Below are 25260 nucleotides of genomic sequence, written 5' to 3' on the forward strand. Positions count from 1 at the left end.
AAGAAGACATACAAGTGCCCAACAAACATGCAAAAATGGTCAGCATCACTAATCACTAGAGAAATGCAAATGAGATATCACACCAATCAGAATGGCTATTTTTAAAAAGTAAAAACAACAACAACAACAACAACAACACAGCAGATTCTTATGAGACTGCAGAGAAAAGGGAATGCTTAGACGCTGTTGATGGGAATGAATGTAAATTATTTCAGCCACTGTGGAAAATAGTTTGGAGATTTCTTAAAGAACTTAAAACTGAGCTACCATTTGACCCAGCAATCCCATTGCTGGGTATATGCCCAAAGGAAAATAAATCATTCTACCAAAGAGACATATGCACTTGTTTGTTCATTGCTGTGCTATTCACAGTAGCAAAGACATGGAATCAATCCAGGTGCCCATCAATGGTAGAATAGATTAAGAAAATGTGGTACATAGATACCATGGAATATTATGCAGTCATAAAGAAGAGTGAAATCTTGTCTTTTGCAGCAACATGGATGCAGTTGGAGGCCATAATCCTAAGCGAAATTAATGCAGGAACAGAAAATAAAATAAACCAGACATAAAAGAAAACATAGTATATTCTTCTATTGATATAAAGTTCAGCACCAGGAAAAACAGAATTATGGGCTTAGAAGTTATGATAGGGATTGCCTGTGAGTGATTTGAGTGAGTAGCAGCAAAGCTTCTGGAGTGGTTGTGTGTTCACTTTGTGATAATTCATTGAACTATACACTTAAGATTTTTATACTTTTGGCATATATATTATACTTCATAAAAATTTATTAAAAAAAATAGAAATCTGAGTTCGATTTGACTTCTTATATGCTAAAAGATTATGATAATTTGACATACCAAAAGAGGGTCAATTTTTTATGTAAAGTTAGCAAAATACATTTTTATTATCAGTGTTAGAAAAGGATGGAGACATAAAAGTTCAGTCATTTCTGCTATCCCACTCCTTCAGGAGTAGTTGCATCTGGTTTCGTTACATTTAATAAGTAAGAGAGAATAAACATCTTGAACTTATAGGAGTTCCTGTTGCTCAAAAATGATTCCTTTTATGTTTTTGGTATGTTTTGCTGATTAATATTATCTTTGCTCAGGGACTTTAACTTTGGTGTAATGATTTTGAATATTGGGGTCATTGTGATCTTGATTTTATAGCCTTGTTAAATGAGGCATCTCATAACTTTCTTTGCATATGTTTGTACAACTTATAATAGGAGCTTATGTCTTCATTATTTTTCTATGTGAAGACTTTTCTCTGATAGTGGAGACCTCAGATTTTCTTGGCCTATTGTTTAGGTCTTTTCCTCAATTGTTGTATTCCTTTAGCCTGTAAAAAGCACAGTAAGTTTTAACACATAAGGAATATATTAAACTTTACCATTTATAACTTTCAGCTGTAATTATCAACTTGTTTTTTTTTTTTTTTTTAAATTTTTTTCCAGTGAGGGAAAAAGACTTCAATTATATTTCTTTTTTTTTTTTTTTTTTTTTTTTTTGAGATGAAGTTTTGCTCTTGTTTCCCAGGCTAGAGTGCAGCGGCACAATCTCGGCTCACTGCAACCTCTGCCTCCCAGGTTCAAGTGATTCTCTTGCCTTGGCCTCCTGAGTAGCTGGGATTACAGGCACCTGACACCACACCAGGCTATGTTTTTGTATTTTTAGTATAGACGGGGTTTCACCATGTTGGCCAGGCTGGTCTCGAACTCCTGGCCTCAAGTGATCCACCCACCTCGACCTCCCATAGTGCTGAGATTACAGGCATGAGCCACCATGCTTGCCCAACTTCAATTATGTTTCTACAGACATTAAAAAGATAGGTAGTGAATCTAATGGTAATGCTTCTGTGGTACAAGTTAATTCTGTACTTTTAAAATGTCTTTCTAATCACATATACTTAAAAAATATTTTCATAGTGAGGCCACACCTGGTTACATGAAATGATTTAATCTAGCTTCAATTTGATATAATGGAAGTTGTTTTTACATTAAAGTATTAAAAACTATGTTATTAAATTATTGTTTTTTTTGTGATTTCTCTAAAAAATTTCCTGTCAGAGGTTTTGGAAAGCGATAGAGGTTAATTTTATAAATTATGTTATTATTTAAAACCCATTTCAGTAAATACTGATGAACATCAGCATTTTTCTGTCTCTGCTTACTGAGTGTCTGAAATCTTTTCAGTGAAAATTTTGTTGGCTCTTTATCAAGCCCTGTTTTGGGAATAATCCTAAGTAGTTCTCAGTAAGGGAGATTGAGAATTTAAAATTTAATTTTATATATTTATGAGGGAAATAATAGAAATATATACACACACAAGCACACAAACATAGTTGCGAAGATATCAGAGATTTATTAAAATGAAAATAAAATGTTTATATAGGCAAAAAGACTATTATCTTTAAAAACATCGTGATAAGAGATTTGGAATTTTGGAATGTCTGGTTAAAATCCCATATTGATAATTTAAATAAGTACTTATCTGTAGCTTTGCTTTTCACAGTGATTAAAAAATTTGTAATACTTGCTTTTTACTAGTTCTCTTTTATAAATTGGGAAATATTACATATGGACAAAAGACTGTATGATAGTATGTATATATAGTTTCAAAACCATAGTAAAATGAATTCCCTGCCTACCTGTGCTAAGAAAGAGGACATTACGATACCCTAGAAGCCCCCATGTGTCCCTTTATGATTGTACCCCTTATATTATCCCCCTCCATTATTCTTAATATTGTGTTATTTCCTTGCTTTTCATTGCACATTTTTACCCTCCATATATGTATTTACCAGCAAACCTTTCATTTAGTTTTTCCGTTTTAAAATTTTGCATAAATTGTTTATCATTGTATGCTTTCTTCAGAGATCTTTAAAAAGTCAGCTTTATGCTCTGGAGATATATTTTAATGGAGAGAGGCAGACAATAAATATGGAAATAAGTAAAATATATTTTAAATATAATAAGTGCTATGAAGAGAAAAGAAAGCAGGGAAGGAAGATAGAGAGTTTCAGATTGTTGCATTTAAAAAGAGTGGCCAGAGAAGACCTCATAAGACATCTTAATAAAACCTAAAGGCGATTAAGGAGTGAGCCATGCAAATATCTGGGGGACAGATGTTCTAGGAGGAGGTCCAGCTAGTGCAAAAGCCTTGAGATGGGAACATCCTTGTCATTTGGAACAGCAAAGGGGCTAGTGTAGTCGAGTGTCTTGGAGTAAGATGGAAATTATCTTCCCTTAGAGAAATAATTGGAAACCCAATCATGTAGGGCCTTAAAAAACATTATAGAGCTTTTACTTTGGTATGGGTAGACTTTGAGGGTTTTGAACAGATATGTGACATATCTGACATATGTGACATGCTCTGACTTAGATTTTTACAGGAGCAGTGTTGTAATTACGATGCAAGAGCAGAAGCAGGAAGACCATTTAGGAGGCTATTTTAATGATCTAAGAGGGAGATGATGGTATCTGGAACCATAGAGGCCAATGTGAAGGTAGTGAGAATTGGTTGGATTCTGAATATATTTTCAAGGTAGAACCAACAGGAATTGAAAAAACTAGGGGACTGGATATAGAGTGGATGAGAGAGAGAGAGAGAGAGAGAACAGTGAAAGATGAAGCAGGCATTTGGCTTGAAGACCTGAAAGCATGGAGTTGGCATTAGTTGGGATGATGAATTTTGTGGGAGAAGTAGGTTTGGTGTTAGGAAGAATGGAAACTTGGTTTTAGACACGTTTAATTTGAGATACATACTATACAGCTTGTGGATATGTTAAATAGGTGGCTGGATGTAGGAATTTCAGGACGTGGACACTCTAATTTTCTGGTCAAAGAGATGAGGAGAAACAACCAGAAAAGGAGACTGAGAATGAGCGGTTAATGAGTTAGGAGGAAAACTAGGAGAATATGGTATTCTAGAAGCCAAGAGCATATTTCAAAGGAAAGAGAATTTGTCAGAAGCTGCTGATTGGTAAACTAATATGAGGATTGAGTAATGGTCATGGAATCTGGCAAACCAGTGCTTTTTGCTGAACTTGACAAGAGAAGTTTCAGTGGGTGGTGAAGTCTTGATTGGCATGTGTCAAATAAAGATGAGAGAAGAGGAATTAAAGAAAAGTACTAACAACTTTTTTGAGGAGTTATAAGGAAAGGAAAGAAACAGGGTAACAAGTGGTAAGGGATGTGGGACAAGATATATATATATTTTAAGTTTGGAGAAATAATTATGTTTGTAGGTTGACAGGAAAGATCAAGAAGATGTAAGAAATGATGCCAAAAATAAAGGGAATAATGTGCTAGAGGGACGTACTTAAGAAAACAAGTAGCAATGGGATCTAGTGAACAAAGAATGGTAAACCTTACCTAGGAAGAGCATGGGCACTTTATTCATAGGAACAGATATGAAGTCAGGTTATTTGAATACAAATACAGGTAAATAAGTAGAGGTGGAGAGAACTCTTGAAAATTTTGTTTCTTTTTATTTTCTCAGTGAAGTAGGAAGTAGAGTCATCACTTGAGGGTGAGAGTGAGGGATAGTGGAAGATTGAGGTTTGAAAAGAGAAGTATGAAATCATTTAGGAGGGAGGGAGAGTGAATGAGTTAGGGAAGTGTAGTAGGATCCTTGGCAGAATTTTCCCACGTGAGAGACCCTTAATGTGCAAACACAGAGCCTTTTTATGTTTTCTGCCCTACTGTGGATGCATACTGGAATTGTCCTTAGTTTTTGCTATTATGAGCAATTGTAGCAAAAATGTTCTTATTTAGTCTTCTATTGTTTCACGACAAGTTTGTCTAAGCTATTTACTTAATAGTATAAATGCTTGGTCATGCTCTATTTTACCCAACTATACTCCAGCCTCATCTTACTAATTTGCACTTCTACCAGTGGTAAATGACAGTTCCCATTTCTTCTCAACAATCTCATTAAGATTTGATGTTTTTTCATTTTTGAATATTTTTTGCCAATATGGTGAGTATAAAATCGTGTCCTATTTTGGTTTAATTTGTGTTTCCTTAATTGCTAATGAGGTATAACATCTTTTCATATTTATTGGCCAAACAGCTACTCTGAAATTTTCACCCATATTGTCATATGTAGTTGTTTGTGTACACTTTTTTGATAATAATTTTTTGTTAGTTTTATATTTTGCCAACATTTTATCTCTCAGATTGTGGATCATCTTTTTACTCTTTGTGTGATATTTGATAAACAAAACTTATTAATTTTAATATAGCAGAAGTTGTCAATATTTTATGGATTTTGCTTTGTGTCTTGCTTAAATAATACTTACTTACCTTAGTGTTTTCAATATTGCCTTCCACACATTTAGTCTTTAACCCAACTGGATAAGGACTTTTTTTTGTGTGTATGTGTGCGTATGTGTGTGTGCACAACCAGTGCTCCCAGAACTATTTATTGAAAAATCCTTTCCATTAGTGGTCCGCAATACTAACAGTTTTTTTGGTTAGAATTACTTCCAGGTGATTGATGTTTTATATGCTTTTCTAAGTGAAATCTGTATTCATTTCCTATGGCTACTATAATAAACTATCATAGACTTGGAGGCTTAAAACAACAGAAATTTAGCTTCTCACAGTTCAGGTGGCTGAAAGTCTGAAATCCAGGTGTCAGCAGGGCCATTCCCTCTTGAAAGGCTCCAGGGAAGAATCCTTCTAGCCTTTTCCAGCATTTGGCAGCTCCAGGCATTCCTGGGCATACTTTGGTTGTAGCTGCGTTACTCCAGTCTAAGTCTTGGACTTCGTAAGGACTTCTCCTTGTGTGTTTGTATGTGTCTGAACGTGGCCTTCTTATAAGGACACTAGTCACTGGATTTAGGACCCATACTCGTTTAGTATTAGATCTATGTGATCTCATTTTAACTTAACTATCTGCAAAGACCCTATTTTCAAACTAAGGTCATACTCCAAGGTTCCAGGTGAACAATTTTGGGAGGACAGTATTCATTCAACCAGTACATTATCTTTTAATTTCTTTTTCTGTTTATGATTTGATAGACTGAAAGGCAATTGATTTTTATATTACTCTTATTGTCTAACAGTTTGCTGTATTTTTGTAATTTATGTGTAGACTTTTTTAGTGTTTTTTTTTAATAATAGTTGATCAGATTATATACAAATAATGACAGTTTTGTTTCTTCCTTTCTGGGTCTTACAGCTTTATATTTTTCTTGTCTTATAATTTCTGCTATAACCTTCAGCTCATTGTTGAATAGAAGTGTGATAACAGGCATCTATTTTATTACTGAGCTTTTAAAAAATGCTTTCAGTGTTTCTTCACTAAGAATGATGTTCACTGTGGGTTTTTTAGATATCATTATAAAGAAAGGTCTGTTTTTTCCTGGTTTGATAAGGGTTTATATTATGAATGGATGCTTGGTTTTGCCAAAGGCTGTTTTAGGAATGACTTACTTGATTTTTCTACTAAATAATTTAATGTGGAATATTATTTTAATTTATTATTAACTCAACTTGGGTTAAATCAAACTTAGTCATAATGTATTATGTGTTTTTTTTAGTTTGCTAGTATTTTTATAAGGATTTTTACATTGATGTTAATATGTGAGATTTGCACATGTTTTTTTCGAGATATTCATGTCAGCTCTTTGGTTGTGTTACTTCGGGCTTTTAAAATGAGTTGGGGAGTATTCTTTTTAATACTCTGGAACATTTATAACACGTATATATGTATATATTATTGGAATTATTTTTCCTATTTTAAAATAATAAACTTTGGGCCAACTAGGTCTGACGTTTTCTTCAGGGTGTAGAGTTTTAACTACTGAATTCAATATAATAGTTGTAAGAACATTCAGATGTTCTATTTGTTGTTGAGTCTGTTTTGGTAAGATATATTTAAAGGAATTTATCCATGAAACTAATATCTTCAGTTAAATTGTTATAAAGATGTTCATATATTCTCTCAGGATCTTTTAATATCTGCAATATCTGTAGTTGTGTTCCCTTTTAATTATTTTTAATACTGCATTTATTTATATCTCTCTCTATATCTATGTATTGTTTTTGAACGGAGTTGCTTACATGATGCCCTCTTAAGCATAAATATTTTAAAATGTATTTACTAAAAAACAAAGATACTCTCTTACATAAGGATCAAATTTAGAAAATAACATGGATAGAATTTTATAATCCAACACTTATTTAATTTTTTCAATTGTACCAATATTTTTTACAAATTATAACTTATTAAAATTGCTGGATTCGATTTTTTTCTTTTTCTTTTTTTTTTGAGACATGGTCTCACTCTGTTGCCCATGCTTGAGAGCAGTGGTACGATCTCGGCTCACTGCAACCTCCACTTCCCAGGTTCAAGCGATCCTCTCACTTTAGACTCTCGAGTCACTGGGACCCCAGATGGGTGCCAGCAGGGCCGACTAATTTTTGTATTTATTAGGGACTGGGTTTTGCCATGTTGCCCTGGCTGGTCTCGAACTCCTGAGGTCAAGCCATCCGCCCGCCTTGGCCTCCCAAAGTGCTGGGTTTACTGGTATGAGCCGGATTTGATTTCTTAATAAGTTTTCATGAATGTTCACATATGTGATTGGCCTGTGGTTTTCCCTTTTTATACTCTCCTTCTCAGATTTTGATACTTTTTTCCTTACCGAGTTTGGGTATCTTTTCTTGATCCAGGATTATATCCAGGAGCATGCAGACATTTAGTTATCATGTCTTTTTAGTCTCCTTTAATTTGGAATAGTCGTCATCTTCTCATTTGAAGTATGTGCCTGGTTTGGGTTTATCTGATGTTTCTACATGATTAGATTCACATTTTGTATTTTTGTTTGGAATACCAAAATGTCATATTCTTCTCTCATGGCTGGTGAAGTTAAATTTTCGTGAAAAAACGTTTTTTATTGAGATAAAAGTCATAACATAAACTTCTTAATTTTGATCATTTAAAACAGTACAATTTAGTGGTTTTCAGTATATTCATAATATTGTGCAACTATTACCACTAGTTCCAGAATATTTCCATCAGCCCCAAAAGAAACCCCATACGTGTCTATTCTCCCTATCTCCATCTTCTGGCAACCACTAATTTAATTTCTCTTTCTCTATGGATTTGTCTAATCTGGATATTTTGTATATGTGGAATTGTACAAACATGGCCTCTTGTGTGTGGCTTCTTTCAGTTATTGTAATTTTTTTTCCAGAGTTCATCCATATTATACCATGTATCAGTGCTTCATTGTTTTTGTTATGACTGAATAATATTCCATTATCTCAATATACCACATTTTAAAAATCTATTTGTCAATAGATGTTTGGGTTGTTTTCACTTTCGACTTTTAAGAATGAAGCTGCTGTGAACATTTCTGGAAAGGTTAACTTTTATATCTTGGTAAAAGTGGTGTATTTTAGTTTTCTAAATGGTAAAGATACTATTTTTCCTTTTTAAATTACTAAGTGCCTTATTGGGAGATACTTTCAGATTATGTAAATATTTTATTTCTTATTAAACCTTTACATAACAGTTTTAATACCCATTGATGATTCTCACTAGAAAGAGTTACTACTATGATGGTTACTAAGTGGTTATATTTCATTATTCCTTCTTAGTCTCCCCAGCCTATATATTCATTTATATCAGTATGAATTCATGTATTTTTATTTTATTTAATGTTTTGTAATCAATTGCTATTCTTTATTCTGGTGCTTATATTGTCCCAGATTTGCCCAGTGAGCTCCTTTCAATCAGGTGTCTGTATTCTTTAGATATGTCCCCATCATTCTTTGTGCACTCCTTTACTTTCTGCACAAAAATTTGATTCACATCTTGTACTCTCCCTGTCCTAGTGCTCGAATAAGTCATTTCCCCCAAGGAACCTAGGTTACTTTTAGTGGAGACTGTTCTTTAAAAACTAAGATTAGAGAACTAGGCATGCTTATTGCTGTTTTGGTGTAATTTTTCCCCAGACCCTTTCAGCAGATATAGCCAGAAAATACACACACACACACACCCCCCCCCCCATATCCATTTATAAATCTGGGCATATATCTGTAGCTCTACATATCTATCTGTGCTTAAATGCTGTCTGTCTAAATTGCATAATGATGCCATACAGCATTACAGGGATCATTTTTGCCTTCCCTTCTTTCACATTTGTAAATCTCTTCTGCCAGTGAGAAACTTGGTTTCCATTTTATGCTTCATACATTACAAAATATTTTTGTATGTGAAGTATGAGGAACAAGATTTACTTTTTCCATTTAATATACCATATCTGGTAAATCAGATGTAATTTTAATCCCTACCTTTTTTGTTTGTTTTGCTTTTTTTTTAGCAATAAACTTTATGTTTTAGAGCAGTTTTAGTTTTATGGATAAATGAGCAGAAAGTACAGAATGTTTCCAAATACTCTGTTATCTCCCCATCTCCCCTATCCCCACGTCTTCTATTATGTGTCTTACATGAATATGGTACATTCATTACAATCAATGAGTCAATGTTGATAAATTACTCATTAACTAAAGTCCGTAGTTTATATTAGGGTTCACTTTTGTGCTGTATATTCTATGGACTTTCACAAATGTATAGTGACATGTATCTACCATGATCATTTCATACAGAATATTTTAATTTTCCTAAAAATAACCTGTGATCCTCTTGCTTATCTCTTCCTCCCTCCAAACTCTTGGCAACCACTGATATTTTTACTGTCTCCATACTTTTGCCTTTTCTAGAATGTCATAAAGCTGGAATCATGTAGTATGTAGCCTTTTAATTTTGGCTTCTTTCACTTAGCAATAAGCATTTAAAGTTCCTTTATGTCTCTTCATGACATAATAGCCCATGTCTTTTATTGCTGAATTATGTTCAATTGTATGGAAACCATCTTTTGTTTATCCTCTTACCTATTGAAGAACATCTTGGTTGCCTCCAAATTTTGACAATTATGAATAAAGCTGCTATAAACATCTGTGTGCAGATTTTTGTGTGGACATATTTTCAACTCATTCAGGTAAACACCATGGAGTGCAATTCCTGGATGGTATCGTAAAGTTATGTTTAGTTTTGTGAGAAACTGCCAAAGTGGCTGGCTGTATCATTTTTCATTCCCAGCAGCGATGAATGAGAGTTCCTGTTGCTCTAGATCCTTGCCATCTTTTGTCAGCATTTTAGATTTTAGCTATTCTAATATGTGTGTAGTGGTATCTCATTGTTATTTTAATCTGCATTTCCCTGTGACATGTAATGTGGGATATCTTTTAACATGCTTACTTGACATCTATATGTCTTCTTTGGAAAGGTGTCTGTTCAGATCTTTTGCCTTTTTTAAAATGAGCTTGTTTTTTTGTTGAGTTTTAAGGGATCCTTGTGTATTTTGGATACCAGTCCTTTATTAGCTATGTGTTACAAATATGTTCTCCCAGACTGTGGCTTGTTGTTTCATTCTCATAACAATGTCTTTCACTGAGGAGAGGTTTTTAATTTTGATAGAATCCAAATTATGACTTTTTTCTTTCATCATTTATGCTTTTGTTGCTGTATCTAAAATGTCATCACCAAACCCAAGGTTACCTAGATTTTCTCATATGTTATCTCCTAGGAGTTTTATATTAAATAATTTTGCATTTTACATTTAGGTGTGTGATCTATTCTGAGTTAATTTTTGTAAAAGATGTAAGGTCTGTATCTAGATGATTATTTCTATTATTACTACTGTGATGCCCTGTTGTTCCAGCAATATTTGTCCAATAGACAGTCCTTTCATTGTTGAATTGTTTTTTCTATTTTGTCAAAGATCAGTTGACCATATTTGTATGTGTCTATTTCTGACCTCTCTATTCTGTTTCCTTGATTTATTTGTCTATTCTTTTGCCAGTCCCAGGGACTGACTTGATTACTGTAGCTTTATAGTAATTCCCAAAGCCAGGTGGTGTCAGTCTTTGACTGTTCTTCTTCTTCAATATTGTGCTGGCTATTTTAGGTCTTTTGCCTTTACATATAAATTTTAGAATCAGTTTGATAAAAATTTGGTAAATTTATTACTAAAAATCTTGCTGGAATTTTGATTTGTATTACACTGAATCTGTATATCAAGCTGGGAAGAGCTGGCATATTGCCAGTATTAGTTTTCCTATGTGTGTTCATGTACTATCTCTTTATTTATTTAGATTTTTGGTTTATTTTATTGTTTGTAGTTTTCCTCATACCAGTCTTGTACATATTTTGTTAGGTTTCTACCTAAGTATTTCTTTTCTTTTGGTTCTAATGTAAATGGTATTGTGTTTTTGTTCTTATTCACTGCTGGTATATAAAAAATCAATTGTATATTACCCTTGTGTCCTGCAACCTTGCTATACTAGCTTATTAGTTCTAGACGGTTTTTGTTGTTGTTGTTGTTGATTCTTTGGGATTTACTTTGTAGACAGTCATATCATTTGTGAAAAAAGACCATTTTATTTCTTCCTTCCCAATCTGTATATCTTTTATTTCATTCTCTTGTCTTATTGCAGTAGCAAGGACTTCCACTAAAATGTTGAATAGAAATGGTGAGATGAAACATCCTTGCCTTATTCCTTTTCTTGGAAGGAAAACATTGTTTCTCACCATTAAATATGATGTTTTTATAGATGTTTATCAAGCTGAGGTATTTTCCCTCTATTCCTAGTTTGCTGAGTTTTTATCATGACTGAATGTTGGATTTTGTCAGTGCTTTTTCTCCATCTATTGATATGATCATATGATTTTCTTTGTTAGCTTATCGACATGATGGATTGAGTCAATTGACTTTGAATGTTGAACCAGCCTAGCATACTTGGAATAAGTTCCACCTTCTTCCTCATTATATTTAAATTATCTTAGCTTAAATATTGTTCTACTAGAGAATATTTTGTTCCTTCATCCATATTATTAATTTACTGTCCACTAGATTATAGTATTTTCTTGTTTGTTTTGTGAAGAAAAATTAGAGACCAGAGATTATTTTATTTATTTTATTTTATTTTATTTTATTTTATTTTTTGTGATGGAGTCTCACTCTGTCACCTGGGCTAGAGTGCAGTGGTGTGATCTCAGCTCGCTGGAACCTCTGCCTCCCGGGTTCAAGCGATTCTCCTGCCTTAGCCTCCTGAGTAGCTGGGACTACAGGTGCATGCTACCACACCCAGCTAAATTTTTGTATTTTTAGTAGAGATGGGGTTTCACCATGTTGGCCAGCCTAGTCTAGAACTCATGACCTCGTGATTCGCCCACCTCCGCCTCCCAAAGTGCTGGGATTACAGGCGTGAGCACCACGCCCGGCCGGGGCTGTATTTTTTCTTAGCCTCCCTCTCCTCCTGGGGAAAAACTTCTGTGCTACTGCTTTGGAGTTGTAGGTGGAGGGGCTTAGTGGCCTGTTCCTCTTAGAGTGACACCACTACTTTATGTACAGAGCACTAGATGGCGATAGTAGTCTCTGGAGTCTTCTCAACTTGGCTCTTTCGGCATGCAACACTCTGCCTTACGAGTGAGGTGGGATGAAGACTATTGGGTCCAATGTTGTTAGCCTGCTGGAATTAGTGTATAGCTACCACCCTATGAGTGGCAACTGGGCATAGGAAGAGCACCCAGACCTCTCATGATCTTTCCCAGAATAGAGCTTCTGTAACCCAGAGCTGGAGGGAATGGGAAGTGCTGGTATCCTGCCACTCCTAGTGAGATATCGCTGGCCTAGAGTGGGAGTTGAGGGATGAAGGAGCCTTATGTTCTTGGCTTTACTTGCCTGCAGTAGAATTTCTATCATGCTGAATTGGTTGTGTGTGTGTGAGGCAGGCGTGAGGGGGTTGGGGTAAGTAATGTATCTATTACCATAGACTATTGCTGTTCTTTTTGAGTAAATGTTTCTTTATTTGGTGTTGCTCTTAGTAAAATTTTCTGAGGTTAATGATTGCTTTTTATAATTTTTACCAATTATAGTTCTTTTCCTAGTGGGAGTGTTTGTAGAACTCCTCATGTTACCATTCTGTAAGTGAGCTTCATACTTTTTTTCCTTTTTTGGTTTGAGACAGAGTCTCAAAAAAAAACTCAGCCTGTTGCCCAGGCTGGAGTGCAGTGGTGCGATCTTGGCTCACTGCAACCTCTGCCTCCCGGGTTCAAGCAATTCTCCTGCCTCAGCCTCCCGAGTAGCAGGGACTACAGGCACGTGCCACCATGCCCGGGTAATTTTTTGTATTTTTGGTAGAGACAGGGTTTCGCCCTGGATCAACCCAGGATGGTCTTGATCTCCTGATCTCGTGATCCACCCGCCTTGGCCTCTCAAAGTGCTGGGGTTACAGGCGTGAGACAACACCTTGCCCGGCTGAGCTTCATATTCTTTAGAAATTAATTGATATTATAATCCATGGTTTTGGAGCTGCTAAATATACTATACTAACTATACTTTATGTATTAGCTATGTTTATGTATATAATAATTCTAACTTCTAATTGTTTGTATCAGGGCTTTAGAGTAGTTATTTAGTATTTATTTATATTGTCATGCACCTTTACTACATATCCATTCATTCAGATCAGTTATAATTGTGAGCATATATTTATAATACTTTCTCTCAGAATTATACTTTAATTAAAAGAACATTTATATTAATTGTAATGTTTCACAAGATGCATTGTAATTGTAATTTTTGATTACACAAAAAATATATATCTCAAATATATATATATCTTGAGCAAATGTACCTATTCATCAATGAGTGCAATCTATAGACTCCACTTAGGTAAGGTACAAAAACAGCAAATGAATTTATGCTGTTAGAACAGTGGTAATATTCTTATAGTTTTATATGTGAGTGCTGATTACTTAGTTGTGTTCATGTTGTGAAAAATCATTGAGTTTTAGGCTTCTGATATGTTCAGTTTTATGCATGTTATACTTAAATAAAAACTTAAAAGTTTATTATGGAGTCCATATGAGTTATAAAGTTTTAACCAAATACAGTTTAGACTAAATTTACTATATTTAACTTTTTACTTATTTGGTATTTTAAAATTATGTTTTGGGCCTCTAGTTTTAAGATGGCTTGTTTCCTATCTTTGTAAATGAAAAAATAATTTATAATATAAATTATTATGAGTATTAAAAATTCTTTTTGATATTGTGTCTCCTCAAAGCATTTTAAGATGCTATGAGCCTCAAAATATTTTTTTTTGAAATATTGAAGTTTAGAGGTCATTTATAAATTGTTAAAAAATATGTTTTTTTCCCCCACAATTCCAGGGAAAACTCTGTATGCAAAGTAGACCCTTTATATAACATATATAAAATCAGGGAGGTCATTTTATCCTTTGTAATACATTTTTAAATTTTATTCTGTAGGACTATTTTGAAAGAAAGTGGGTTTGCCAGATACCTTCATTCAGCTGTTCTTATCAATGGAGCTATGCTTATTTTTGGAGGAAATACCCATAATGACACTTCCTTGAGTAACGGTGCAAAATGTTTTTCTGCCGATTTCCTGGCATATGACATAGGTATGTATCTGTTAGGATTGTACAAAGTAGGAAATACCAGAAATTTTCCATATAGATATTCTCAAATACATTAATTGATAGCATGTGTATATGTCATTTTAGAGATAAGTGATAGAGTATGAATGGAATTCTTTCTAATTTCAGCATAGTAGTATTATAGTAATAGAGGCAGGAGAACAGAAGTACTGAGCAGAAGTAGTGGTAGATACAGGGGAATACAAAAAGCTGGATTTGGGTGTCCTTTTTGAAGACTTTTTATGTTGTTTCCCTTTGTGAACACTATATCAGTTTATTGTGTTTGCTACATATTAATTTTGATAATGGGTAGATATGGAATACTGTTGAATTATGTAAATTTTTATACATAGTAGGAATGTAAACATTTTAGATTTTAAGGGATAAGCAAAAATATATTAAACATTTCGGATATACTTACTAAGTATAGGAATCTGATAGAACTAGAGAAAGGAATAGAGATAGTAGAGCTAAAGAAATAAGATTTTGAGACGAAATGGAAACCCAGATGTATCTGGGAAACAACTATATAAGCACGTTTTCCCAAAGAACTAAAAACAGTGTGCATTTATACAATTCACCTAATTTTAGTTATGCAATATAGTCCTGTCAATTTCTGAATATTTAAGTGAATGTATTTATTGAAATACTAAATTTAGGTATCCAGTAGACCCTTGTAGTGAAAATATTGTTTTTCTATGTATCGTATTATATATAAAACCTAGCCGATATTTACAATATACTTATCAGTACTTAAGAGCACCTTTTATTGAGGGTATAAATAAAGTATTATACCAATTTGAAGCAATTAGGAAACATTTTTATAAGTAAAAATAAAAGAACACATTTAATAGATGTAAGAAGTATATTTTTTCTCTTAAACCTCATAAAGGCACATAATCTGCTTTGGTAAATTATTTCAAGTAGAATCATGTAAAGAAAACTATCACTATTAATAAGCACTTTAATCTTTTTACTATTACAGTTGTTTCAAAGGAAATTCCTAGTAGTAAAGTTAAGCATGGTTTTTAAATCTAAGTAATGAATGTCATTCTGTGATTAATCATTCGATACTAGTAATTTAATCTTTTTCTTTTTGAAATAATAATTTGAAGTGGTAACTTCTGATGAACATGGGATTGTCTCAGATTTTAGGAGGCTCATGAATCATTGTTTGAAATTAGTAAAATGGGTTGAATGAAGTATTGAATCTAGGCTGGCAGTGACTTTATCTCATTGCTAGATTGGGCCTGTCAATATATTATTGTTTTGGCTATGGTGATAAGACACTGGGCTTATTTTTCTGGAAGTTGATGAAAGTTTTGTTTGTTTGTTTTTCTTCTGGGGAAAAAAAATCCCCCAAAAAGTATAGATTGTTGTTGTCATTGTTAAAAATCCATGAAGTGGAATTTTGAACTTTTGCAAAAGGTTCTTCAAGGAGCTTCCACACAATGTCTATACTTCAATGAAGAATTTAAGGTTGAGCTATTTTCTGGCTGACAAAATGGGAATGTATTTTTATTTTTTCATATTGTTGAAGATTATGACGTATCAAGTTTTATGTGTCAAAAAACTTAGGTGAAAAAATTTGGAGAATTTTGTTTCAGAAATAGAAAGATGTCAGATTATGATGATTCTAATTACTATTATTTATTTAATTTCCTTCTATGTGCTAGGTACTATGTTAAGTAATTTATATACAAAATCTTTAACCTACCTTGTAGCATGGTACTATTATCCTAATTTTCAGAAGATTAAACAGGTGAGAGTAACAGGAACTTGCCAAAGCCATGCAGGTAGTAGGTGGTAGATCTAACTTTTCTAACTCCTAAAACTTGTGGTAGTTTTTCTATTTGACTACATCATGCTGATTAGTTGGGCCCAGTGTATGTTCTTAATTATGGCAACAAATTACCTTATTCTTAGTAATGCTTGTTTCTTAATGCTGTGGAAATGTAGAAGAAAATATGAGTTCCATTTTTTCAAGCAAGTTGTTCAGACTGGAGGAAGGAATAGCATATTTTAAACAGTTTTACATTTTAACAAAGGTTTTTTTTTTCCCCTTGTGCTAACACTGACAACAAAAACATAAAGACAGTTCCACAATTCAACATAGGTTAAAACTGTTTGGCTTTATCTCATTTGATTATTTGTAGGTAGTTCTCAAAAAGGTTCTCTAAAATAATCTGTTTTTTCCTCTTGGGTTTGGAGTATGAAATGTTGGACTATTTTCCTGGTAAAAGGTATTTTTCATATTATTCTTTATACTTCAACAAATGTCTTTCAAAATAATTGTTTTCCTCATGGAGTATGTTTTTGTGGAAATAGATATAAGCATTATATAATAAACCAATTAGGAAACAGAAAAAATGTCATGTTGGTAGTTTTTCTTTTCACTGTGGTACACCAGGACTTTTTTGGTGCATTTATGGAAGGCACTTAAAAGTTTAGCTGATTGTTTTGTGTCATATGATATTTAAACAGATAGGAATATTTGTACCATTTCTAATTTTTTATTGTTGCAAAATGTATTATTTCAACATTACTCTCACAGTAAATTTTATACAGTCAATATCGCTAATCTTTGGGTATATAACCTTGCCTTCACAGTTCCCATTCTATTATTGCATGATGGATGTAGAAGGCATATGCTGGTGATTTTCAAACATGCCCATAACTTGGCATCCTCTTTGGAGGTTGGTTGGAAAAAAAAACTAACTTATGTAATCAGATTCTTTGAGATTGGATACTGGACATCTATGTTTTTTAAAAGTGACTAAAGTGCCGCTGATAATACAGCTAGGGTGGTGAATAAGATAGGTTGAGTATAACACATAGCATGACACATTTCTTAATTTGACTGTAACATATGACATGACAAGTTTCTTAATGTTCTAGTTTGTAAATCTAGTTTGAGGTCAGATTTTAGAATCCAAAAACTATTAATTTTTTTTGTTATTGTTAGTGCTGTTATTATTACTTTCAGAAAGCCACCATGACACCTTCTTCAAGGTTAACAAGAACTTTCTGGTAAAGATAACCTTCTATTTAGAATTCACACAGAATTCTGAAACAAGATGCAAAACAACTTATTGACCATATTTTTTCTGAATCAAAAAGATAATAGAGGATAATAGAAACATGAAAATGTCATTTCCTGAGTTAAATTATTTAAGAATGCGTAGGGAATAGGATTTGTATAAGAACTATATCTTGCAGAAAGTAGAACAGCTGAAATTTCAAATGAGATTTAAAGAATAATTGAGTTTTCAAAATAAATTCCCTGAACATAGTGGTTTACTTATGACATTAATTTCTTTGTAGGTGATTATTTAAAAACTAAATCAGTAAAAACTAAAAAGAAATTTTATATTTGAGAAAGTAATATTTTAATTGGTAGTATATAATAATGTATATTCTTAACCATTTTATAATACAGTGAAATTGCAGTTCTGTGTACTCTCAAAAGATCACTTAACTGGCCAGGCGTGGTGACTGACTCCTGTCATCCCACCACTTTGGGACGCAGAGGCAGGCTGATCACCTGAGGTTGGGAGTTTGAGACCAGCCTGACCAACATGGAGAAACCCCATCTCTACTAAAAATACAAAAATTAGCTGGGTGTGGTGGTGCATGCCTGTAATCCCAGCTACTCAGGAGGCTGAGGCAGGAGAATCGCTTGTACCCTGGAGCAGGAGATTGCAGTGAGCCGAGATCACGCCATTGCACTCCAGCCTGCGCAACAAGACCGACACTCCATCTCAAAAAAAAAAAAAATCACTTAACTAATTAATGAAGCCTAGGATACCTGATTTTGTCCAACCCTTTGGAGTGATATATATGTATACATATATAATAGATATAGTTTGGTAAGGCATATAATTTCATAGCAAAATCATATTCAAATTAAGACATCTAATTATTTAATTTTTTGGAATACTCACGCAAAATTATGAAAATTCCAATCTGCTTGCTTTTCATGTTTATAATTATTTTTATTTTCTGGAGGTTATTGTATTAGTTCCTCTCTCTGTTTATCAGTATTTCTCTATGCACTTCGTTAAATTCTTAGGGCTCTTTCTTGATGAAAGTGGTACCACTTACCTGGCCATCTGAAAGAAACAATTCCTTTGTAGATCAGGAAAATCCTTAGAATCATCACACATTTCTTTCAATGAATTTAGCCAACTGTTGACTGTTTTAAGCTTCATTGTATCCTTTGCTCAAGGTGTTCTCTTTCATTTTTTTGGGATTATATACAAGAAATAGTAGTTTAATCTTTTTTAATAAGAAGCCACTAAGTAAAAGAAAAAATAACCTTTTATTTTGAGGAAAGGATGAACTAACATTTATCTAATGTTTTCAATAGTGCTTGGCATGTCACACATGATTTATAATGTAATTATTGTTACATCTGTGTAGTGTACATTACTATATTTAATTTATAGAAGAAGACACTGTGATTTACTATGGTTAAACCCAAACTCACACAGGCTATAAGATGTTGTATTCAGAATTTAAAGTTAAGTCTACATTCAGAGTCCTTTTGATACTAACACTATACGCTGTGATATTTATTTTTCCTGGTTTAACAGGAAAAAATTGGAATTTCAGTTGGAAAGAACTTGTTAGTGTAATAAGACATTCAAAAATAGTTTTTATCAATAGATTTAATCATATTTCTGAGATGTATTTGAATTTCACTCTACCTGTCCCCGTCCCGAATAAGTTGATTGGAAAATAGTGACCTCAAGATAGAAAATCTAGGAGAAAGAAAAGGATAATGGATAATGAATCTCTCTCATTCTTAACAAGTCTGTATCCATTTTGAGAGACTGTATTGAATACAAAAATTACTGAATAAAGATTAATGAAAAAAATGCTCTGAAAAAGCATCCTCTTTAATAAATAGTGCTGGGAAAAGTTGACATTCATTTGCAGCAGTATGAAACTAGACCCTCCACTCTAAACTAAAAATGGATCAAAACAATAAAACAACAGAAGACAGGAGTAATCCTTCAAGACATGGGTCTGGAGAAGATTTTCTGAAAAAGGCCGCAACAGCACAGGCAACAAAAGCAAAAGTAAACAAATGGGATCATATAAAAATAAAAAGCTTTTGCAAAGAAAAGGACAATCAACAGAATGAAAAGACAATCTCCAGAAGGGGAGAAAATATTTGCAAACTATTCATCTGATAGGGGATTAACATCCAGAATATACAAGGAACTAAAAAAACTCAATGATAAAAAAACCTCAACAAACAATCCATTTTGCAAATATTTAACAAAAATAGGCAAATGATCTCAACAGATATTTCTCAAAAGAAGACATACAAATAACCAATAATATATGATAACATGCTCAACATCAGTATTCATCAGGGAAATACAAATCAAAACACAATGAAGTATCATCTCACGCCATTTAGGATATCTATTATCAAAAAGACAAAAAAATAACAAATGCTGGTGAGGATGCAGAACAATGGGGAAATGTTTTTGATGGAAATGTAAGCTAGTACAGCCACTATGGAGAACAGTATGGAGGTTCTTCAAAAACTACAAATAGAACTATTATATGATCTAGCAATACCACCACTGGACATTTATCCAAAGGAAAGAAAATCAGTATATTAAAGAGACACCTGCACCTCCAGGTTTATTGCAGTACTATTCACAACATCCAAGATATGGAAACACCTAGGTTTCCAACAAGAGATTAATGAATTTGAAAAATGTGGTATATATACATGCTGAAATACTATTCAGCCATAAAAAGAATGAAGTCCTATCATTTGTGGCAACATGGATGGAACTGGAAGACATTATGTTAAGCGAAATAAGCCAGGAACAGAAAGTTAAACACTGTATGTTTTCACTCATATGTGGAAGCTAAAAAAAGTTCATCTCATAGAAGACAAAAGTAGAACAGAAGATACTAGAGGAGGGTAGGGGGAAGTGGTAGGTTACACAGAGAGATTTGTTAAAGAATGCAAAATTACAGCTAGATAGGAGGAATACATTGTAGTGTTCTATACCAGTGTAAGATGACTATAGTTAACTATTATGTATAGTTTCAAATATCTAGAATTAGGATATTGAATAAATATCCTAATTCTAGGATATGATAAGTGTTCGAGATGATTGATATGCCAATTACCCTGATATATACATGCTGAAATACTATTCAGCCATAAAAAGAATGAAGTCCTATCATTTGTGGCAACATGGATGGAACTGGAAGACATTATGTTAAGCGAAATAAGCCAGGAACAGAAAGTTAAACACTGTATGTTTTCACTCATATGTGGAAGCTAAAAAAAGTTCATCTCATAGAAGACAAAAGTAGAACAGAAGATACTAGAGGAGGGTAGGGGGAAGTGGTAGGTTACACAGAGAGATTTGTTAAAGAATGCAAAATTACAGCTAGATAGGAGGAATACATTGTAGTGTTCTATACCAGTGTAAGATGACTATAGTTAACTATTATGTATAGTTTCAAATATCTAGAATTAGGATATTGAATAAATATCCTAATTCTAGGATATGATAAGTGTTCGAGATGATTGATATGCCAATTACCCTGATCTGATCACTATACATTATATGTATTGAAGCATCACTACATACTCCATTAATATGTACAATTGTAATATGTACAATTATTTCTCAGCAAAAACTGTAAAAAAGGAAAAAAGTTTTAAAAAGTCTTAACTCTTGGGAGAAGAAGGCAGGACAAAGAAGTCATGAATGTAGAATAAAAATTTTAAAATAAAATATTAACACATAGGATCCAACCATATTTCAAAAACTTAATAAACTATGTTCAAGTAGGATTCATTCTAGGAATTCAACTGTGATTCATTATCTGGGAATCTATAAATATAATTTATTAGTTCAAAACTACTAAAGCAACAGGACATATCATTGTGTGTTAAGACACTATAAAATGATTTCGCCTACTTTGCCTGGCAGACAGTAAAAAACTAAATAAATATTTAATGAATGCCAGGGGACAAATCCTAAGAGAAGATATGGGTATGAATGAGTTTTTTTTTTTTAACTGAGAATGAGATAACCTAGAGTACATTGTGCTTATTTTAGAATATTAAAAGAAGTTTTGAAGTAGGGAGCCAAAAAACAAAATCCCAGTAAAGTACCATCATTTCAGGGGCAGGTGGGAAAAGATATTTGGCAACATCCAGAAATGTAATCTATTACAGAAGTTTTGAAATGGCTAATATAGGTTTTTCTTTATATTCATCTTGTTATGAGCCTTGTACATACAACCTATGTGTACTTTCTGTCTTATTTCAAATTTGCAGTTAAGACTAACTTATGAATTGGCATTTTAAGTGAAACAGTAAAAGATTTTTTTTTTTTTGAGATGGAGTGCAATGGTATGACCTCAGCTCACTGCAACCTCTGCCTCCCAGGTTCAAGTGACTCTCCTGCCTCAGCCTCCCAAGTAGCTGAGATTACAGGCGCCTGTCACCATCTCCGGCTAATTTTTGTATTTTTTTTTTTTTGTATTTTTCAGTAGAGACAGGATTTCATCATGTTGGCCAGGCTGGTCTTGAACTCCTGACCTCAGGTGATCTGCCTGCCTTGGCCTCCCAAAGTGCTGGGATTACATGCGTGAGCCACCGTGCCTGGCCAAAAGATTTTTTAAAGTGTCTTTACAGTAATACAGATATATATATACACACACACACACACATATGTTTATATATATGTATATGTATATTATGAAAAAAACATGAGCATTTATGGAAAAATTAGCCAGTGAATTTACATTTTCCACTTGCATTTTTTAATGTATAATTGTTAAAATAAATCAGTCTCCCTTCAGCTTGAGTTTTAATGTAATTATCTATCCCTCATGTGTAAATAGTTTTGATAGTATAGTACCGTTTGCTCAAATTTGGGTTTGAGAGAACAGTAACTCTAATTTTTTGATCTTATGTGTATTGAGTATATGGTTCATAATTAATATTTAGTACCCTAAATAATGAGTACATTAACAGGTATGTTATTTTATTTTTTATTTTTTTAAGACTGTATTCCAGAGAGTGTATATTATCTTGGTTTTCATTCTTTTCATCGTGGCTGTTTTGTTGGTATAGAACATTATTTCTGTAATTTTCATGATGTCAGTAACTATGGAATTTGCATTAATTTGTTTGGCCTTGAACTGTTTATGAAGTGATAATAACCTAAGTGCTCCAGAAATATATTTTCTTCTTGGCAAGAAATATAAATTATAGTCAGACAGATTAAAAATGTAAGAATCGGTTTAGACTACTTGTAAGAATTTTAGTGTAAGAATTGGTTTAGACTACTTGTAAACACATTATATTTATTTAGTATTGAGCTTTAAGGCATTTGATTTATGCCCACATATCAAGCTGGCATATTTGTGTTTTCTTCCTCTTGTTATCTGGACAGCAGAGAATTCCCCATATGGCCATAGGGAGGGGTGTTGATGTAACAGTGCTGGATGACATAGGGATTTAAGCTACGTACTTATAAAGATTGCTTGCGCCCTGTGTTTCTGCTCATACTTGATCATGGGTACCACTTCCATTTTATATTCTTAGGGTTATTGGTAACAGAACTAGCTCATGATTGCAAACTCTCAACACATAGTCACTTGATTACCCATGGTCAAGCATTCTATTTTTATCTGGACCCAATGGCATGGCAGTAATAGAGGTATATAACTTTCCACCACAAATGGTATGGCCTTTGACATGTGTGTGAAGACTGCATTGTGATTCTTTCACTGGGGCTTGCCATAAATTCCACATACTACTTTTTCCAACCGTGACACTACCAATAACTATAGTATGTACTGGGTCATATGTCTCTAGCTGCAGAGTTGCATGCAGGGTAGACTTCACTGACAGCAGAGCTATTTCCTACCCTGGCTGGAAAGAGCTGGCAGCCTTTAATGTCTTCCAGTATATGGGCTGAAGCAGCGTTCCTAGGAGTGGAATATGCTGCCTTTAGAACACAAAGAGGCCTACCAGATGGTTTGCTTTCTTCTTTATAGTGGGAGTTGCGAGATGCATAATTGGTCTTTTAATTCAGATGAGCTGTCTGAGAATGTTCTTTTCCACTGGACCCCTAAATATTTTACCAATATCAAAGTCTCTGAATCCTTGTAGGTTTTATTTTCCACCCTTTGAAGCATATGTCTTAAGAAGGTCTCTGTTGCATTATTCTTGCCCATCTGGCCCAATTAGCCTAATGTTGTTAATGTAGTAGAACAACGTAATGTTCTGCAAGATATCCAACAGGATCAAATGTATTCTGACTATGTATGACAAAAGAGGGCGGAATTAATATCATCCTAAGGCAAAAGTGTGAAAGTATACTAGTTTCCCCTCCATGTGAATGCAAACTATTTTTGATCCTCCTTTTTGATAGTTAGCAAAGAACACATTTGCCAACTCCATGGCCATGTTAATCTGCTCTAATAAAGATATACATCTTGCACGACACCTGCAATTTTAGTTCTACTTGGTAGTAGGTGACTGCTATCCTTTAAGCTTTGTTTAGTTTGCAGGGGCCAAACTGATGATTTAAATGGAGATTTGATGGGGTCCATTATCCTGGCATTATTTAGATTCTTTAGGGTGATACTAATTGCTTCTACCCACTCTCTCTGGAATGTAATAGTATTTTAAAATTTATGGTATTATCCAGGGGATAAAAGCTCCCAGAGGCTTCCACTGTGAGAAGCAAAGACCAAATGTGGTAGGTGTTGTGCCATTTGCTAAGTCTGTTTTTTCCAATTCTATATCCAGCAACTGAAGACATGATCACTGGGTGAGTCTGTGACCCAGTGGACCCATTTTGAGCTGGACCTTGTCCAGCTGTTTTCCTATTGTCTCCCATCATTGGGCTCAGTTCTATTACAGTTTCTCCTACCATCAGCTTTGGTCTATGGAGGAAAGCCACGAAATTCTTAGTGATGCTAGTTTCTCTCCCACCATCATATTCTTCATGGCTTTGGTAATTGGCATATCCTCTGGCCCTTTCCATAGATAAAATGGCCTGGTGGGTTTTCTGGCATCACATAGTATATCGACTTCAGCATGTGCACATTTTTAGACTTTTAATCACTGCCTTTACTGTTGGCTATGGCAGTTCCGGCATTTTGACCTTACTTAGCATGGGGTATATTTTTCATGTTTTACATGTTTCTAGGAGTCATCCAGATAGCAAGTTAACATCACCTCTTGTGGCATCCTTGTCAGAAAGGGAAATCCTGCATCTTGGGAGAAGGCTTTCAAATCAGTAAACTCTCCTTAATCCAGTCATAAGGTTCTGGCCCCCTTGATCAAGCTCCCCTCTGAACCTTGTACCACTTATACTCTCCCACCTCCTGCCAACATGTGCTGTCTAGCTGTCTAGGTTTGTTTTTGTTTTTGTTGTTGTTGTTGTTGTTGTTTTGAGACAGAGCCTTGCTCTGACATCCAGGCTGGACTGCAGTGGTGCGATCTTGGCTCACTGCAACCTCCGTCTCCCGGGTTCAAACAATTCTCCTGCCTCAGCCTCCTGAGTAGCTGGGACTACAGGTGCCCACCACCACACCCAGCTAATTTTTTTGTACTTTTAGTAGAGACGGGGATTTCACTATGTTGGCCAGGCTGGTCTCGAACTCTTGACCTTGTGATCCGCCTGCCTCAGCCTCCCAAAGTGCTGGGATTACAGGCGTGAGCCAC

At 34.1% G+C, this 25260-nt stretch overlaps 1 protein-coding gene across 3 annotated transcripts in view; it reads left to right on the plus strand.

Moving 5' to 3' along the window:
- The window catches only part of ATRNL1 (attractin like 1), an 839395-nt gene that overhangs the window by 131493 nt on the left and 682642 nt on the right, over positions 1-25260 (plus strand). For all 3 annotated transcript variants that reach the window (XM_054503866.2, XM_063670302.1, XM_063670303.1), the window contains exon 10: positions 14356-14510. In XM_054503866.2, coding sequence (XP_054359841.1) covers positions 14356-14510 — 155 coding nt within the window. The remainder of the gene's footprint in view (positions 1-14355; positions 14511-25260) is intronic.

Source organism: Pongo pygmaeus, chromosome 8 (genome assembly GCF_028885625.2).
Source record: "Pongo pygmaeus isolate AG05252 chromosome 8, NHGRI_mPonPyg2-v2.0_pri, whole genome shotgun sequence".
Classification (NCBI taxonomy): domain Eukaryota; kingdom Metazoa; phylum Chordata; class Mammalia; order Primates; family Hominidae; genus Pongo; species Pongo pygmaeus.